We start from the raw sequence: 15,771 nt of genomic DNA, 5'->3' as shown, positions 1-15,771 counted from the left end.
ATGGTCTTAACTGTGGGTCCTGTCAGCTCATTACATAGTAGTAACTGTATAGTCACTTCAGTGAAGCTTTGTTTGGTGCCTGAAAACCTAATTATAAATTGATGTGAACTGGTTAGATTATATGTTTCCATTAGGTGAATTTCACACTGGCTTTAATGATCTTAACTCTGATTTTGCAAACTGCTGTAGGTTCTAAATTACCTTGAGGGTTGTTATTATATTTGTATAAAGTTCTCAAATGTAGTTAAATCATTTTAATACAATTGGCTTACAATTTTTTCCTAAACTCTCCAGGTACCATTTATAATAATGAAAAGATACTGCTAAATACTAACCATTGACTTATTCACAGTCGCTTGCAATTCTTTTTAGTAGATCTGATTCTACCCAGTGGGGAGCTGTTTTCATTCCACTTTTAAGATAACCTCAAAGAATCACTAATTATAAAGATGTATACTAAACTAGTTAAAATTAGATTGAATTATATTGGAATTTAAAAAAAAAGTATCCAAAATTTGTAGGAGATGCTCTAAAATCAAATGAATGATCTCCGTATGTAACAATTTTAAAGTGCTTGGAAATAGCTGGGATTTGTAGTGTGCTTAGTGGTTTGGCACTAACCAATTTGTGGTTGTCATGGCTAACACCCAGTATAACAGAATGGAGGAAAGTAGGCAGATGCAAGCTAAATGTAAAATAAGACAATGCAGTTTCATTTGCTGAGGAAAACAGTAATTCAAAACAAATAGTTCTTTGGTGTTGTGTTAACAGATAAAAATCTCAAAGGCAGTCATAATGGCTCTTAAAAATCAGCGACGTGATGCTCTTTTTTTCTTCTGTAGATTGTGCTTTTGTTTAAACAAATGGGATGATGAATATATTCATAGAAAAATAGCTTGTAGCAAGCAACCTGAGGAAATTGACACTCTGTTCCAATTGGTTGGTGGACTACCAACCATGGGGCCATATTTGGCCGTTGCCTGTTTTTGTAAAGCAAGTGAGCTAAAAATGTTTTTTACATATTTAAAGCATTTTCCCCCCTCAGTATTTTGAAGATGTTACTCTACTGTCTTCTCATTTGCCTTGTTTCCCATGAGAAGTCTTTTTTGTTCCTCTCCATGTAACTTGTCTTTTTTAAGCTGGTTCCTTTTAAGATTTTCTCTGCCAGTGGTTTTGAGCAATGATTATGATGTGCTGTGGTCTAGTTTTCTTCCTGTTTTGTGCTTGAGATTGGTTGAACTTCTTGAGTTTATTGGCTTATTTTCATCAAATTTGGAAAGTTTTCACCCATTATTTCTTCAAATAACTTTTCTGTCCCCCATTTCTTTCCTTGAGGACTCCAGTTATATATTTTGTAATTGTGTTACTTGAAGTCCTTCAGTTCACTGATGTTCTTTCATTTATTTCTTTTTTCTCTGTATTACATTTTGGATAATTTCAAGTTGGCAGTTCTTGCCATCTATTAGTTATTATGTATTTATTCTCATCAAACATATTTTCATTTAGGGGCGCCTGGGTGGCGCAGTCGGTTAAGCGTCCGACTTCAGCCAGGTCACGATCTCGCGGTCCGTGAGTTCGAGCCCCGCGTCGGGCTCTGGGCTGATGGCTCAGAGCCTGGAGCCTGTTTCTGATTCTGTGTCTCCCTCTCTCTCTGCCCCTCCCCCGTTCATGCTCTGTCTCTCTCTGTCCCAAAAAAATAAATAAACGTTAAAAAAAAAAAAAAAATTAAAAAAAAAAAACAAAACATATTTTCATTTAGATTTACTTTTCATCTTCAGAAATTCAATTTGAGTGATTTTTACACCTTTCATGCTTCTCAAGTTTTTGCACATATAGACTATAGTTATAAAAATTGTTTTAATGTACTTTTCTGCTAATTCTAACATCTCTGTCAGTTCTGGGTCATTTTGTGTTGATTAATTTTTCTGCCTATGATAGGTCATATTTTCCTTCTTCTTTGAGTGTCTGATCAATTTTGACTGACTGTTAAACCTTGTAAATTTTTCCTTGTTAGGTGCTTCATATTTTTTCTAATTCTTATAAATCTTGAGTTCTGGTTTGAGACAGTTTAATTATTTGGAAATAGTTTAATTCTTTCAAGTCTAGCTTTGAAGATTTGTTATGTGGGATAAAAGAAGTGTTTAGTCTATTATCTGATTGTTCCCTACTACATAGCCAAGACTTTTCTAACCACTGCATGTGAACCATACAGATTCCCAGTCTGGCTGTTAGGAACAGGCACTGCTCCCTGTCGTGTGTGCATGCAAGGTCCCTTCCCTTTAATTCTTTTGAGTAGTAATTTCTTCACACACATGCACCAGTCACTGCTATACCTACTACCTCAGGGGTTCCTTTGCCGATCTTCAGAGTTTCTCTCTGTGTCAGGCCCTGTTTTCTAATTCTTTTTGGTTTCCTTGGATTCTGAGCTCTGTCTTTAAAGCTTAGAATACTTGCCTGGATTTCTCCTCTCAGCAGCAAGGCCTGGAAACTTTTTTTAAATGTTTATTTTGAGAGAGAGAAAGAGCGAGCAAGTGAGCACGAGCAGTGGAGGGGCAGAGAGAGAGGGAGAGAGGGAATCCCAAACAGGCTCCACACCATCAGCGCAGAGCCCAGCATGGGGCTCAACTTCATGAACAGCAAGATCTTGACCAGAGCTGAAATCAAGACCGGATGCTTAACCCACTGAGCCACCCATGCACCCCGGCCTGGAAACTTTCTTATAACAGTAAGCTGGGGCAATTGTAGGGCACACTTGTGTGTTTCTCATCTCTCAGGGATCACTGTTCTTTACTTCCTGATGTCCCATGTTTTGAGAACTGTAGTTTCATATATCTTGTTCAGTTTTTTGGTTGATTTGAATAGGACAGTATTTTTTTGGTGTCTGTTGTATGTTGTAGCCAAAAGTGATAGTTGGGATGCTGAAATTTAAGATTTAGTAGTTATGAATAATTCCAGGTGAAGATACACAGAGTTGGACCCTAGGTATGAATGGAGTAGAGGCATGAAGGTCATTTAATGAGTCATCCACATGGACTTTGAAGTCATCTAAGTAGATGGATTTGAGATAGAGAGTAAGACTTTAAGCCAAGAGCCAAAGTTGTGGAATTTTAATACTGCATGTTTTACGTGTTTGGTTGGGAAAATACTCTTTTAAAATTATGTTAAATTCTCTTATCTTTTCTTCTAGAACCTTCTGACAACTTAAGGGAGATTCTCCAAAATGTGGCCAAATTGCAAGGAGTATCAAATATGAGAAAACTAGGCCATCTGAATAACTTTACTAAGGTAAGTAACTTGAGTCTTTATTAATATGATCATCTAAAATTCTGTTCCTTATACTTATTTCCGATGCTTTTTAACTACCATTAACAAATTCTTGGGGAATCACCCAATATTAGTGCTTTCCTCTGCTGCTGCTCATGGATTTTGTTATGTGTTATTAATTACAGTGTATTTGAATAATGGAAGTATTATGTGCTGCTTGTAGAAAATTTGGTAGGTTCAGAAAAGAATAAAGAAAACAGTCACTAAGAAGTCCATCTTCCAGTCTTCAGGATATTTCACATGTGTTTCTTTTGTCTTTTTAATAATAACTCATTTTTATGTGATAATATATGATAAATGTTTATCATTAATAAGTATATGTGTGTGTGTGTGGCATTTCATAGGCACAACCATAATTTCTAGAGAAATAATAAAACTTCCTCTCTCTTTTCCCTGATATTCTATGTCCATTTTCTGGATCTCAATTAGAGCCTAGGATAAACATAGGGGCCCTCATCCCCAATAAATACTGACTTGATCTTTGTTAGAATCCAAGAATTCTTGACTTTGATCGATGGTAGGTTTTTGAAGTAATTCTGGACAACCAACTCTTGGAAACACTAAAATGCCTGTTATTTGAGGTGATGCCATAAATAGGAAACAGAATGGTTCCTTTGGGAAAAATTACTGTTTTTTTTTTAGTTTACTAAATATACATTGTTCTGCTACATTTTAAATTTGGGAATAATTATATATGTTAGCCCCGTACTACTCAAAGTGTGACCCACAGACCAGCAGCATTGGCATCACCTTGAAGCTTGTTTGAAATGTACTGCTCAGCTCCACCCTAGACCTACTGAACCAGAATCTCCATTTTAATAAAGATTCTCAAATAAATTGTGTGTACATTAAAGTTTGAGTGGCACTGTTTTAATCTTTCCAAAATGTTTAATTAATAATTGGATATGGCTTGGACTTTATTTCACAGGTATAAACGGATAAAATATAGTCACTGCGTACCAGAATTGTTTTTTCAGTATGGTGATGTGAAATAATGCTCTATATAGAGCAGATTTTTTTTCATAGTTAGAGAAGTAAGCACATACATGTTAATTTTTCTTTTGTGAAGTTTGGAATATTCTGGCATGTATTTTTTTTATTACTATTATTTTTTTGTAACATTCATTTTTGAGAGACAGAGACAGCGTGAGTAGGGGAGGGGCAGAGAGAGAGAGGAAGACACAGAATCTAAAGCAGGCTCCAGGTTCTGAGCTGTCAGCACAGAACCCGATGCGGGGCTCAAACTCACAGACTGCGAGACCATGACACGAGCCAAAGTCAGCAGCTTAACCAGCTGAGCCACCCAGGCGCCCCTGGCAAGTATTTTTAAATTTTTTTTTTTTTTTTCAACGTTTATTTATTTTTGGGACAGAGAGAGACAGAGCATGAACGGGGGAGGGGCAGAGAGAGAGGGAGACACAGAATCGGAAACAGGCTCCAGGCTCTGAGCCATCAGCCCAGAGCCTGACGCGGGGCTCGAACTCCCGGACCGCGAGATCGTGACCTGGCTGAAGTCGGACGCTTAACCGACTGCACCACCCAGGCGCCCCCCTGGCAAGTATTTTTATATAACATGAGAAAATTATATGAGGGGCAAGAAAGTTAATTTGTTTATTTATGTATTTAAAAAAAATTTTTAAATGTTTATTTATTTTTGAGAGAGAGTGAGAAACAGAGTGCAAGCAAGCAGGGCAGGAGCAGAGAGAGAGGGAGACACAGAATCCGAAGTGGGCTCTAGGCTCCAAGCTGTCAGCATGGAGCCCGATGCAGGGCTTGAACTCATGAACCACGAGATCGTGACCTGAGCCAAAGTTGGATGCTTAGCCAACTGAGCTTCCCAGGTGCCCCTGTTTATTTATTTTTGAGAGAGAGAGAGAGAGAATATCCCAAGCAGGCTCCGCACTGTATGCACGGAGCCCGATGCAGGGTGTGAACTCATGAACCATTGATCATGACCTGGGCTGAAAATCAAGAGTCGGATGCTTCACTGACTGAGCCACTCAGGCACCCCAGAAAGTAATATTTTTAAAGCAACTTCCAAAAACATTGAATAAATGCTTGAGAAAGAGTTTTCAAAAATATCCCTAGATATGTTTTCATTTTTTAATGAATGTAATGAAAATATTCAAATGCATTCATTCTTCAGTGTGCTCATCAGCTAATGTCAAGTCTTTTAGACCCAAAGTTCTTTCAAGATTGTAATGGTATCTCCTGGTTTCACTCCCTTCTATTAAATTTCCCAGTTTTATCTCACATTCTTCACTCATCTTGAATAAGTCTTAACCATTTGCCTAGATTTAACCATTTAAAACAAATTTCATATAGATTTATGTCCTGTTTGAACTCATGGTTCCTGTCATAATCAGGTTGACATCTTGATATGTAGTTCCACATCTTTTGCCAGCTGGGATTCTGAAAGTTGGGAATGGATGTAAGGATGGCAGTGATTTCTTTTTTTTTTCACTCTGGCACTAGTATGGATCTTAAGGCAATATTAAAAATCTAGAGCAGCATCATCCAGTAGAAGTATAATGCGAACCACAAATATAATTTAAAATTTTCTAGTACCACACCAAAAAAGGAAAAAGAAGCATGTGAAATTATTTTTAACAATACATTTTCTTTAATCCAGTATATCCAGATTATTGCATTTGATATAATTAGTATAAAACATTAATGATGAAATGTTTATTAATATTTTATACAAAATATTTGAAATCAAATATGTATATTATTCATGTAGTACATCTTAATTCAGACTAGCCACATTTACAGTGCTCATAGCAACCTGTGGCTAGTAAATACCAACCATAATGGACAGTACATATATAGGCTTTTTGGAATAGTAGTTAAAGCATTAATTTTAGGAATCTGTTGGACACCTTTTTCCTTTCTCTATTTTCCATTTATTTCTGTCTCAATCTCAGGTTCTCTGGGTTAAGGTCACTTGCCCTCTCCCTTCTTCCCTTTTCCATTTCATTGTTTCTGTATCTTTGAATTTTACCCACAGTATTTCACTAAGTTGTTTTCTTTACTTGGTCTTTCCTTGATATGTGTTCTCCCAGTCTCTTTTCCCTGTCTTCCCTTCACTCTCTCCTTCTCTGTTCTCTTTCTTTCCTTCTTCCCCTTTGTCACCTCTCTTTTCACCTTTCTCTACCCCCTTCCCTCTGTCTCTTTCCCTCATTTCTCTCTCCTTTCCCTGTCTCTTCCCCCATTGTACCACTGTAGATAACAGAATGATTTATCTCCTTAATAAAGGCCCTAGGCTTTGGGGCTTCTTGTATTCTTGTTTTTTGTTTTGCTATATCCTCTCTTTGTAATTTTCACATTTCCGTCTGGCCCTTGTGCTAGCTTATAGCAACCTTCTATTTGCTATTATAAATTATTTATGGATTTAAAACCAGAAAAGCAGACTTACTAGAATTTGTCTACAATATGAGGCACTAAACCTTGAGTTGGGGTCTGAGGGGCTCTCCCATTAGTAAAGTCCACGAACGCTGGACTTGATAAAATCAGTTTTCTGCCCTATGATAACAATGGGAAAAACATGAGCTTTAGATCAAATAGATAGAGACTTACAGCCTAGCTCTGACCCTAACTAGCAAGGCAGTCTCGGGCAGATTTCTTTACTCAGGTAAAGAGGCAAGGTCTCAGTTCAATGCCTGGCACGCAATATGTACTTCGTAACAGGTAGTGCCTTTGTTTTGTTTGCTTTTGTATTTTTTGCCATTTGTATAGTTTTTTTGTTTTTTGTTTTTGTTTTTTTTTTTGGCTGACTCTAGGACATGAGTCTGCTTAAGAGTTCACAAATTACAGATTGGTAAGCTGTTACTGTAACAGGGTTTTTTTGACCTCAGTAATTCCGACATATTGGGCCAGATAATTATTTGTTTTGGGAGGCTGTCTTCTTCATTGTAGTATGTTTAACAGCATCCCTACTTCTATCCCCTGGATGCCAGTAGCACACCTCTACCAGCAGTGTCTCCAGACACTGCCAAATATTTCCTTGGGAACAGAATTGCCCCTGGTTAAGAACCACCACTGTAAATAAATGGCTGTAGATTTTATTATAAAATTTCTTCAAGCACCCTGTGCAAAATAAATGCTTACTGTAAATTTAATCATAACATAATATGCCTTTGAATTCCATTTTGTTCGAGAGCTAAGTTCGTAAACATTTACATAGCTGGTATTTCTGTAAAATCTGTAAGTACATTTCCTTGTATGGTTAGAAATTCTGAGAAATCTCTATGAATATCTTTATAGAATAAGTAAATAAGAAAAATAATTATGATGCCACTTAGACTAGTTAGGAGTTGGTTGGTCCCCCTTCTCTGTGTTCCCATAACAGATTATGTGTGTCTACTAAATTTTATCTGTTCTTTTGTTATTATTTGTTGTGGGTTACTGTCTTATTAAACTGAGTTTCTTAAGCACAAATCACATGTAGTATTTATTTTTCTACTCTTCATTTTTACTCCAAAGCCTGGTATGTAACAAGTGTTTAATTAAAGGTTTTATATTACATTGAGAAGATTTTGCATTTTAAATATGAGTTTTTGTCGTACTACTAGTTGTTTTGTTATGAAGTAGAAGCTTGCTGTTAGGATTAACTTAATTTAGTAGATCAGTGGGGCTAAAATCTTTTAGAGAGTAGACCTCATCTGCAGAAATAAACTTCCTTTTAAGGCATGAAGAGAGGGTGCTAGTGATGTGATCCTGTAACCATGTGAATGTCACACACCCGTGCTTGCCTTCTGACATCATTGCACTAGATAAAGTAGTGTGTATAACAGACTGCTGATGAATATAATCTCAGTATCCTATTTTTAAAACTGACAACATGCTTATAATCTAAAGACCTGTTTAAAGATGAAACTATTTCAGGTCTTTACATTCTAAAAGTTCTCTTTTCCTATATTTCATCTCCTATTCATATTGAAAGTTCCAAAGGAGTCTTTATTTGGTACTGTTTTTAAAAAAAACTTCAAAAATAGTAGAAGCTAAATATAAAAAATTAAAACAGCACAGAACAATATATGGTAAAAAGTGAAAGTCTTCTCTCAGATACCCTTCCCATCTTCCTCACCACTGTGACAAAAATACCATTCTCTACAGGTAACCACTAGGAAGTATTTACCCTTCTCTGATATGATTGTGTGTGTGTGTGTGTTTATTTCATTGAGTTGTGAGAATTAAATGAGTGAAACAAAAAGTTGTGTTTAATATAGTGCTCAGTTTATTTACCACTTATTATATATGTATGCACAAAGGTTTTTTTTTTTAAATAAGATCATGACATATGTTGATTTATAGTTTGCTTTTTTCTACTTACCAATATATCATAGAATCCTTTCCTTTTTATAAATATAGATCTACTACGTTTTTATAACTGCATGTATGTGTGTAGATATATATATATATGTGTAGATATAGTCACAAAATATATGTATATGTATACAAATATGTATATTCATACACATACATACAAACATATACCATAATTTAATCATTCCATCATTAAAAAATATTTTCCCTTTTTGCTATTTTAAATCATGTATAGTAACACTTGTGTACTTCCTTGTGCTGAATAGAATTTTTGAAGTGTGATTACTTAGCCAAAGCCTTTGTATTTCTTATTTTAAAACCTGCTTTTACAGTGCGTTCTGTGGGTGTCTGGGTGGCTCAGTCAGTTGAGTGACTAATTTTGACTTGGGTCTCAATCCCAGGGTCATGGGATTGAGCCCTGCATTGGGCTCCATGCTGAGCATGGAGCCTGCTTAAGATTTTCTCTCTCTGTCTCTCCCCCTAACCCCTCTCCCTTGCTCATGCATGCTCATGCATGCACTCTCTCTCTAAAAAAAAAAAAAAAAAAAAAAGCACTCAGAAAAGACCAAGCTGTGGAAATCTTATCTGTGATAATATATACCTACATATTTTTTAAAGTTTGGATTACTCGATCTGTTGCTTATTTGGGAGAACTATTCATTTAACCTTCAGAGCAATATGAGTAAAATGGGAATAACATAGCATTTAACTGCCCTGTTTTAATTGATCATTATCTTTTTTAAAAATTGTACTTTTAATAAGCATCTCAGATATTTTAATTACCTAGAGATAGTTTAGACTTCTATTTTACCTTTGTCAGAATATAATTTTGTTGATTGCTCCTTTTGGATATCTCAGTTTTTATAAGAAAGCCTTATAAGAAACAAATTCAACAAACTTAATTCAACAGAGCTAGAGTTAAAAAAAAGTTATTTGCTCTCATGATGAGGAAAACCAAATGTTGTGTCCTAATTTCAAACAAAACAATTCAAGGGCTGAAAAAATGTTAATTGCATTCTGTCTCTCCCATTTCATAGCTCTTTCTTTTTTTTTAAAGTTAGCTTCATTCTGAAACGCCTTCCATTTGGCTAAGATACATCATCTTTACAGCTCTCCTAAAAGGAGAGGGTAGCCCTCTCTTATCGTCTACTATACGTTCTCTCATTTTGGTCACATTCAGCTAGGCATCGTAACCGATAGTCATAAAAACACATGGGATGGGAGCAACAGAAACCCAGTGAAAAGTGTGATGTCTAATAATTTTGCATTTTGCATCAGTATCTGTTAAGATACGGATTCTTACATTTTGAAAGGTCTTCAGTGATTTCTAAGCATAATTCATGATTTTATTCTTAACACACTTACGTGATAGAGAAGGCAGTGTTACATTTTAATAACTTATACAGGAGACAAGAAATTACCAGAAATGGCTAAGATAGTAGTGGACAAACTACTACTTGATGACAGAAGATTAATTAGTAATTCAATCAGTTGTTGAAGCAGGATAAGATTCTCATTGTTTAAACGCACCAGTTTAGGGTTCTTCTTGCTGTTTTTGGCCTATTCCTAGAGTAAGACTTAAGGGGTTTAATTTGTACTTTTGGGTTTGGTTATTTAAATTAGGAGATTATTAGTAAAGTAGTGAGTCAGTCACTATAAGAATTTTATACCAGAATAGTTTATTCCTAATATTTTGAAACTTCTAATAGGTGAACTCTTGGTGATGGGAAGTGAAAGTATATTTTTTTTGATAATTAAAAATTCAGAAATCTTACCAGTGTCTTCTGTGATTTCTTATTCTTATGTGAATTATTTACATATAGAAAGCTTAGTCTTTACTTGGGATAATTCTAATTCAAAAAGGATATTTTCATTTAAGACTAATTAAGAAGATCCTCTTCTATAATTCTGGAAACAAAAACATTAATTAACCACATTGAAAGCATCACCCTAACATTTATTACTATCTTTGGGAATTAGGCACTGAAAATGACAAATATGCTGTTTTGTTATAAATTGTTCTTTTTAGTTTTTACTTGTGATATTCCAGTTTCCAACTGAGTGGACATTTTTCTCAGAAGTATGTCTTGCAGTTAAAAAAAAAGAAAAGAAAAAGACATGTTTCTTGCAGTTGAAATTTTTATCTTGCAGTGATACTAGATAGCAGAAAATGATAGTCCTTTCAAAATACTTTTCTTTTTTTTTTTTTTTTTTAATTTTTTTTTTTTTTCAACGTTTATTTATTTTTGGGACAGAGAGAGACAGAGCATGAACGGGGGAGGAGCAGAGAGAGAGGGAGACACAGAATCGGAAACAGGCTCCAGGCTCTGAGCCATCAGCCCAGAGCCTGATGCGGGGCTCGAACTCACGGACCGTGAGATCGTGACCTGGCTGAAGTCGGACGCTTAACCGACTGCGCTACCCAGGCACCCCTCAAAATACTTTTCAAGTTGTGGTTTTTGGAGATCATAATAATAACTTTGAGAGGTTTTTTTTAAATTTTTCATCAAAACTGCTAACTCTAACAGATGTTAGAGTTGATGGACAGTCATATATTTTGTGTCTAAAAGGTGAGTAATTTGGGAATTGTGTTTCTCTGAATCTATAGTTTTCTACAAGGATACCTGGCAAGTGTGAAAAAGATAGTACAAAAAATGAGAACCAAGTGCATACTTAAGCTACTTAAGTACTCTACCAACCCTTGACAAGACTTTGTTTACTTTATTTCTAGGATTTCAAAGTATTTTGTTAACATCCATTGCTACTGTAGCAGAAAAAAAATGGAATTACTGCCTTTTTAGGAATTGAGATAAACAAATCAGTTTAAGAAAGTAACATTTTTCCCATTTTAAAAACAATATTTTATATATGTTGATATAAACAACTTGTAAGCTTCATTTTTCTATTGTTTGAGTTGGAATATGTCCAAGGTTTAAGTGAGCATAATACTATGATAAGCAGTTTTTTTTTGTTTTTGTTTGTTTGTTTTTTTTTAAATAATGTATGGTACCATACAGTGACAATGCTAGTAATCTCAAATACCTGGAAATCTCAAATACTAACTTATGTTTAATAGTGTTAAGTGTAGTTTTTATGTGTCAATCCTTTGAAATGGGCAGTTTTTATGTGTGTTTTTAGTTAGCTGTTTTGGAAAAAATAATAGTTAAATTTCACTTACTTGTTTGTGTATATGACCAGAGTACAGTTCTCCAGACTTTTGAGTCATACCATTTTTGAGGCTGGAGATATGAAATAAAGATGGTAATATTCAGTTATTTCTTTATTTTTTATATCCAATCTCCCCTCCTCCTTTGTCCCTGTGTGACTAATTTTAATACAAAATTGTAGTAACATTTTTCACAGTGGACTCTGGACCCCGACTGGCTTGGTCAGATTTCTGGCTTTACCACTTAATAGTTTTTTGGCCTTGGGAAGTCATATTACCTACTATCTTCAAGCCTCATTTGTCTTCATTTACAAAAATATTATTTTCTAGGGTTAACAAGATTAATAGTCAATAAATGTTATTTCTGTTCCTATTCATGAATTCTTTATATAGTTAACCATCCCTAGGTTATGTAATACATATTCAATATATATTAACATTTCTAAAATACAGAAAAGCATAGAGAGGAAAATAAATTACCTATGATTGCATTTTCATTTTTGGTGTTAAAATATTGATGGTATAGACTTTTTAAATATGTATCTTAAAAAAAATACATCTTTTAGAATTTTTTCCATCTTACCAGGGTACATTATGCATGTTTTTCCTTATGTTTAAATATTATATAATATTAATAGGTTGTGTAAGTTTCCTCCGTTATGAACATTTTGTTTCCAGTTCTTTACCATTGTAAATAATGTCATGAGCCTCTTATGCTTGAACCACTTTACATTTTAGATTAGTTTGTTCATATAAATCACCAAAAGCAGATCCTGACCATAGTACATTTTTCCAATTTTTAAAAAATGTTCACTTATTTGTTTATTTTTTGAGAGAGTGAGCATGCACGAGAGAGCATGCAGGAGCAGGGGAGGGTCAGAGAGAGAGGGAGAAAGAGAATCCCAAACAGGCCATTAGGGCAGAGCCTGACATGAGCCCACAAACCTTGAGATCATGATCTGAGTGGAATTTGAGTCGTATTCTGAACCAACTGAGCCACCCAAGTGCCCTGCATTTTTCCAATTTATTTTACAAAATGTTTTCGGTTTATAATTTCAGTTTATAATGCCGACAATGTATTATCTTATTTGGAATAATCATGTTAAAAAGGAATTTCTTGCTAGTTTGGTAAACTTTGTTTCAAACGGCACTTTTCAGTGTATTTGGTTCAGAATTTAGGAAGCAGGAAATACGTCATGTTATTAAATTCTTTTTACTTTGTCTTGGCCTCTTCTCAGTGATCTTTCCCCAACTTGTTTAGGCCTTTCACATTATAAGAGCCTGCTTATATTACTTTGCTGTGTGAGGCTAGAATGTTAAGGGCGGAATTATGTATTCCGAAAATTCATTCGTTGAAACCTTCACCCTCAGTACCTCAAAATGTTACGCATTTGGAGATACGGCCCTTAAAGAGGCAGTTGAGGTGAAATTAGGTAATATGGGTGATCTCCAGTGCAATATGACCAGTGTCCTGATAAAACAAGGAGATTAGTACAAAGATATACACAGAGGAACAACCATATGAAGACAGAGAGAACCAAGGAGAGAGGACCTCAAAACAAAGAATCTGTCAAGATACATTGATGTTCTAGCCTCCAGAATCATGAGTAAATAAGTTTCTGTGTTTGAGCCACCTGGTCTGTGGTATTTGTTATAGCAGCCCTAGCAAACCAATACAAGCCCTTAACCTTTTGCTTATCATAGTTTTACAAATATTTTTGACTAATATGTCATTTAACTTTTAGGTATACAGTTGGCTTTTTAGAGATATATAAATTTTCCTCTCTTTTGTCTCAAAGCTTAGGAAATCTTACATTGTATTTTAAATCTATATCTATGTATAAAGATGTCCTCATCCTCCCATTTTTTAGTACTTTTAACATCGCAACAAAATGCAATAAAAATGACAAAATTTCATGCCGTTTGAAGGTCTGTAGCTTCTTTGTTCATCATATTTCAGAATTTTGAGGATTTTATAATATAAACATTTTGGATAAAGACCTGTGAACAAAAACTTTTCAGCTTGTTTTGCCTATTTGCTTATTTACACAGCATTTCCTTACCACACAAAGTGATCATTTGTGTAGTGTCCTTCCCTGCTGTGAAAATATTGCGTTATCTTATAGCTACTCTATTCCTATTCTCTTCCTTCTTCTATTTGGAACATTTCTTTTTTGCCTTTTTTTTTTTTCCTTCTAAAGAAGAAACTGGATAGGAAATTTTATAAGGAGCCTACCAATAAGATGGGATTAGCTTTTTATTTCTACAGTTTTGTGCCTTTTAAAATATGTTCTTGGGTCCATTCCTTTCACAGAGACCGATGTGATGGCCACCACTTTGGTTGGTTTATTCTGTATGGCTAAGATGTTCATAACTTCATACTGAGGAAGAATAATAGCACTTGGAATCCCTTCTGTTTCTTCAGTGTTAATTAAATGATCAATCTCTTGAATTCATTTCAGTTAGGCCCTCCAAATAACTTGAGAAACTTCTATGTAACTTTTAGGTAAAAGCCAGTTTTCAAAATTCAGACTAAAGTGGTATATATCATCCAGGTGGAAGGGAAGTAGTTAGTATTAGATCAGTGTTCTTAATGAAAACTAGGAAAGCCTGTTTGAAGGTATAGCAGGAAACTGCTCAGTCAAAAAGAAATATAGGAGCCAAAGCTTTGGAGAAGGGAGAAGCTTGTGGAGGTGCGTTTACTTCTCCAACAACTTTTGCCAGGAGATACTGGCTACTTTAGAGTGTGGGCAGAGAGCTAGGGACTCAGACCTTAGGCTCAGGAGTACTCAGCAGAAAAAACAGCACAGACTTTTGGTGGAGACCTAGGGGCAGTCTACTAGAAGGAGATTCTTGTCTCAGTACATTTGTTGAATCCTGGGACTATCTGAGATGGGAAACCTAAAAATCTAAAGCAAAAGAATATTTGAAAATAAGGATGGAGGTTGTAGTGTTTTTGTAAGACAGAAATAGGTATGTCATCCTCTTGGGACTAATTCCCTCAACAATAAATAAGTTTCAGTTGAAACTTAGGTTTCAGTTGAAAATAGGTTTCAGTTAAAACCTGGGGAGTGGGGAGGAAAAAGGAAAACCAGAGGTAGATTGAAACTTAACAGAGCAGCAACTTTTCTGTACTTAGTTTTGTCCAGTGACCTAACAAAGACGATAAACCCTCTGTGGAGAAAGATATTATCAGGAGTCTGTACAAGTTTTTATATACAAAGATTACAGGGTATACCAAGAGACAGGACTGCATGACTACAATGAAAGGAAGAACATAGTAGAAACGGATCTACAGGCAATCTACATCATTCATATACATTTATATAATAAGCACTTCAAATATTTAAATTATTATTTACATGTCAAGGAAATAGAGGAAATATGGAGAGAATAGGTGAAAATGAAGATTTTTTTTTTTATTATTGATATGTGTAAAGTTAGATGAAGATTCAAGAATGGTAAAACAGTGTCTAAAAATCAAGAACTCAATAGACGGGTGTGGTAGAAGATTAGCCAGATCAGAAGATAGATAAATAGAAAATATCTAGCCAAAGCACTGAGATAAGAGAATGGAGAAAATAGAAAACAGGTTTTAGAGATTTGCAGTACACACCAAAAGATCTGACATTTGAATTACCAGAAAGAGAAGAGAGGGAATTGGGCAATAAGTAATTTTGAAGAGATCATGTACAAAATTTTCTAAAACTAATTACAATATATCAAACCAGAGATTTGGGAATTTCTGTTTTCCTAAGCAGGATAGATACAGAGAAAACCACACCTGAACACTAAGATTGCTGAAAAACAAAGAGAAAAAAAATCTTCAAAAGAGCCAATAGTAAGACTGATAACAGACTTTTCAATAGGGATAATAGAAACCATCTTGAAGCTTTTAAGAAAATAGCAGCTAACCCATAAATCTATAAATCCAGGAAGATAATCCTCCAAAA

At 35.0% G+C, this 15,771-nt stretch overlaps 1 protein-coding gene across 8 annotated transcripts in view; it reads left to right on the top strand.

The window, feature by feature from the left end:
* Positions 1 to 15,771, top strand: part of RICTOR (RPTOR independent companion of MTOR complex 2) — a 122,947-nt gene that overhangs the window by 36,832 nt on the left and 70,344 nt on the right. For 7 of the 8 annotated variants that reach the window (XM_086677464.1, XM_086677437.1, XM_025923571.2 and 4 more), the window contains one exon: positions 3,188 to 3,285. In XM_086677464.1, the coding sequence (XP_086533590.1) occupies positions 3,188 to 3,285 (98 nt within the window). Of the gene's footprint in view, positions 1 to 1,801; positions 2,726 to 3,187; positions 3,286 to 15,771 lie in introns of those variants that run through there. The other variant, XM_086677445.1, reaches the window with a different exon arrangement.

Source organism: Puma concolor, chromosome A1, assembly GCF_028749965.1.
Source record: "Puma concolor isolate L17-30 chromosome A1, mPumCon1.1.hap2, whole genome shotgun sequence".
Lineage (NCBI taxonomy): Eukaryota > Metazoa > Chordata > Mammalia > Carnivora > Felidae > Puma > Puma concolor.
Note: the sequence above shows the minus strand (reverse complement) of the source record. Positions and strands in the feature narration are given on the sequence as shown.